Raw genomic sequence first — 4,261 nt, 5'->3', positions numbered from 1 at the left:
GTATTTAATGTGTTTTTAAAATAAAGGCCGATTAAGAAAAACGAAACAAACACCCAAACAAACCTTTAACGGCGAGCTCATACAGGTTTTCATTGGGTCTACTGTGCTTATAAACTTATAAACAGATTTTACTTTATTTAAAGATCTTATTCCATAATCGAAACCTATATTAAATAGGACTATTGAAGCCTATTTGTTGCGCTTATATAGCATATCTTATGCATTTCGTGCGTATTATTTCAAAATGATTCATAATTATTTGTAATCAACCAACAAAACCAGAGATGAAATTTACAATTTATTTGCAAACAATACAAAACATTTCCAACATATACATATGCATACAATGTGGCACAAAGAGATAAATTCGTATAAATTATACATACGTCTACAACTTTAATAAAGAATCTAAAACTCAAAATTCTTGGTATAAAATATCCATACAAAAATATTTGTACAAAATACTGTACAGTTGTGCTGTGGAAAAGATTTGCTACACACACTCATTCGAACTTAGAAGTGAAATTTTACGCCATTCAAACCACACCATGGTTGGTTACGGCGTACACTTGTGCTTGAAAACAGTCATACTACAGCTGATGAAGTTGCTTATGAAACTGTTATTTCATCCTCTGATTCAGAAAAGTCCGAGTGTTTGAATGAAATGCTGGAATTAGTGCTGTTTGAAAGTTCGCGTGTCGGTGAAAGACAGAAATGTGATGTGGTGCAAGCGTCCTCTTCATCTTCCTCATCCTCAGAAGACTTTTTACCCACGTCGCTGAGATCTGGGTGAGGATTTGTTTTGGTCGGCAGGGTTTGTTCTCGGCAACCGCCGGAGGAAAGCAGCTCTCTTTCCTTGGAGTTTCTCCATTTCATTCTTCTGTTCTGAAACCAGATTTTGACCTGTTTGAAGAGATTCGTTCGTTAATAATTGATTCCAACAAGTTGTATAAAATAAAATAAAAAATGTATACAATGTGTAGGCCTTTAATATAATTTTAAATTTATATTCTCTTATATTCACCTGTGAATCTTTTAGTCCGAGTTTCGCTGCGAGCTTTTTCCTGTCTGGCTTGCTGATGTATTTTTGCTTTTGGAACATTTTCTCCAGAGCTTTGCGCTGAACATCAGAAAACACTGCCCTGCGGAGCATCCCTCTTCTGGGCTTTCCTCTCGCAGCAAGAGGCCAGGAAAAAGTTCCAGGAATGGGTACAACCGATGAAGGAGCTGTTACAAGAGACAAGTACATAAGGTAAATAATACATTCACGCACACATTCATGGGCATCACAACACTTTCAAAGAGTTTTATTTCGCGTTTCGCCCAGGAGGCTAAAAGTTAACGTTGCGTTACTAAGGGCAATTGGGTGTCGCTTTTCCCAGGGACAATCTAGAGTGCTGAATGATCAGGGAGAAAGAAATCTTTTCTTCATTATAATCATTATTTTGTATTTATTCTCTTGAAACGTTTTGAGTGAAATGGCACGAGGTGACTAATTAGCACATGGGCCGGATCCACGCTGCATTGGTATGGTAAAAAGGCAGAGTATCCTTTTCTACGAGCCTCCCAGTGAAGGACAGAGGAGTTAATATACCGTGAACGGTAATTGTGTAGTAATGAACTGGCTGAGAAAAGACTCCGGACAGACGGCTAAGGCCATATATTATTGCCACAAAAGGAGATTTACACTTTCAAACTGAACGCAACTGCATGCCGGAATACTGATGACCGGGGACCACGTTTTTTGCCCTCAAATAATTTATTAAATGAACACGAAAAGCAATTGAGAGCGCTCAAGTTGTTTTGTTAAGCCATTCAGTGCGCTCAGTGAAAAGAGTCGTGGCGACTATAGACATTTAATGCCTCAAAAGAGCATTTTAAGATCGTATTTTAAATAGCCTGTTGAGAAGTTGCCTATGTAGAGCACGTCCAAACCGAAGTGTGCTTTGCGCGCAGTGAGCTGAAGTTGTTTTTTGGCAACCGCAGCTACATTTTCAATGGTTTTTGTCTGCGATTTTGTCGATTTTTCTGATTTCTCGCTCTCTATTCTAAACGCACAGCTCTCGATATTGTTCTTTTGCAACTCTTTCCACAAACACCAATCACACTCTATGTGGTCTTGTGAGAATATTGAAACCGCTCAATGGCTCCTAATGGGCAAATTAGTCCATGACTGGTAAACGCCCCTCTGTCGCTGGTTAAAAGTCTATCTTTGGCGGGTTTGTGGGTGGTTTGCCCCGGAGGGAGCTGACCAGATTGGTCATGGTGCTGACGGCATTGTTGGCAGTCAGCAGGCCGAAATGCTCCCTCACTGTGGGAAAGACTTGCGCCAAAAGCGCTAGTAATTTGACGAATTCACGTTGGCAATCGATTTAACGAAACTCTTCTGCCTCAAATAGGCAAACTCAAATTCAAAGCACATAAGTGCAATCATTTAAATCTGAATACTCACCAGGGAAGTATGAGGAACGGACGAAAGGGCAGAATGAACCATCAAAATAAGGCAAGGAGAATCCTTTGGGATGCATGCCTTGAATAGACGGTGGAGATGTGGCTAAAACAGAAAAGCAAACAGAAGTTAGTGCTGCACTTACATTTTGTCATTATTAAATCAAATAGATTTAGTTTATTTAAAACACTCACCTTTCTTTGGTGACGGTGCCAAGATGGCACTCACCCCAAACTTGAGGTAGGTTGGATCCTTGCTAGACACTTGTGTTTTTGGAGAGCAAGATCCACGTTTCTCCGTGATACCGGGGCTGACCCTATCTAATAGCCTGGAGTTATCCGGGATGGACAGATGTGTTGAAGTAGGAGGAGAGGCGCATGGCGAGTGCGCGTCCTGGTTCAGGTAACCGCTGGGTCTGTTGATGCGCAGGAGATCCTCCACCAGAAAGCTCGGGTGAGCCGGGAAAGGTGAATGCAGCGATGCTGCAGGACGCATAAATGCTGAATATATTGCAGATGGTGCAATAACACTAGGGATCATCATTGTCCCGGCTATTTTAATGCGAAAATAAGACGAGACGGTTACTCCTGTTAGGATCAGAAAAGTCTCTTCTGCCAAGCTCTGAACTGAACGAGAGGCGATTTGCTTCTGGACGTCTCCGTTTGGGAAGGGGTCCTTTATATCTAGGCCCCTGTAAGGGTCCTTTGAGGACTGACAGCCACAACAATGAGACTCAATAAAGTCCTCCGCTTGAGTCCCATTGAATGATCCCTCGGAGGTGCCTGATTGGTCCGATAGAGCAATTTATGATTGGATTAGACTTCATAAGATTTGAATGGCCAGGGCATGCCGCTTAACAAAGAAGATGCGGTCATAAATTTTGCATATAGACAAACTATTTATTTATTTATTTACAGCAGAAGCGAATGATTTAATTGAATTAGTTTATAAAAAATCTATAGTTATTAGCCGATTTGCTATTTTCGTAAAAGCATTATCTTTTGCAAATGTAGCCTATTTTTAATTTACGACACACGATGTGAATGCAGAGCAATTTGAAATGTTTTAATGTGAGTATTGTTTTCGGATTTATTGCATTTTAATGCATTTTTAAAATATAATTCTGCACGTCTAAAACGTGCTTTGTGGAAACTTTACGCATAAACATAAAATTAAAAAAAAAATAGGCTAGTGCTCTTTAGGCTCTGCATATAGTCTGTGTATTATATGCAGAGTTTTTATCCTGTTTTATGCCGTTCCTTTGGCTGTCAAGAGCCTCCCGATTAAACCCCCATTTAATAATCATTTATGCTGTATGCTGTATACTTCTACTGAAATCCAATCTGGGCTCTGTCACGGAGTACAGCTTTAAATGGATTTGTGGTTGAATCGCCATGACAGATGTGTTAGATATATCCCCCGTGTTTGAAACCGGGCAAGTCTTCATTCACGTTTGCCGGGGCCTCACTTTACACACGCTCGCAAGACGTGTGCAGCTCCGTTTGAACCGTGAACTGTCACCCTCAGCTGCTCGCGCCTCGCTTTCTTTTACCCTCACAAAGATCTCTGACACAAAAACACACCGATCTCTGTTTCTATAAACGACGAGGCTTATTCTGCCAGTTTAACCGCTTGAATAAAAGTGCATATGTGATTTGAAACGCATGCGTAAGAGGTGCATTTAAACTCGTATTTAACTGATATGAGACACGGGACACACGCAAGTTCTCATCGTGAACGGATGGCTCAAACTTTCATATTTTAGGTTTGGTGCTTTCACTTAATTAAGACAAAGTAAGATAATATGATAAA

At 40.5% G+C, this 4,261-nt stretch overlaps 1 protein-coding gene across 1 annotated transcript; it reads right to left on the bottom strand.

Annotated features, from left to right (window-relative positions):
- Positions 1–480: 480 nt before the first annotated feature.
- dbx1a (developing brain homeobox 1a) lies at positions 481–3,052 on the bottom strand. Its single transcript, XM_073837664.1, has 4 exons — positions 2,644–3,052; positions 2,453–2,554; positions 1,025–1,227; positions 481–903 (listed from the first exon to the last, which is right to left on the bottom strand). Exons 1-4 carry the CDS (start codon positions 2,990–2,992, stop codon positions 610–612), a joined length of 948 nt encoding a protein of 315 aa, XP_073693765.1. The 5' UTR covers positions 2,993–3,052; the 3' UTR covers positions 481–609.
- Between the last annotated feature and the right edge of the window lie 1,209 nt (positions 3,053–4,261).

Source organism: Garra rufa, chromosome 3 (genome assembly GCF_049309525.1).
Source record: "Garra rufa chromosome 3, GarRuf1.0, whole genome shotgun sequence".
Classification (NCBI taxonomy): domain Eukaryota; kingdom Metazoa; phylum Chordata; class Actinopteri; order Cypriniformes; family Cyprinidae; genus Garra; species Garra rufa.
The sequence above is the reverse complement of the archived record's forward strand: the minus strand, read 5'-3'. Positions and strand labels throughout refer to the sequence as shown.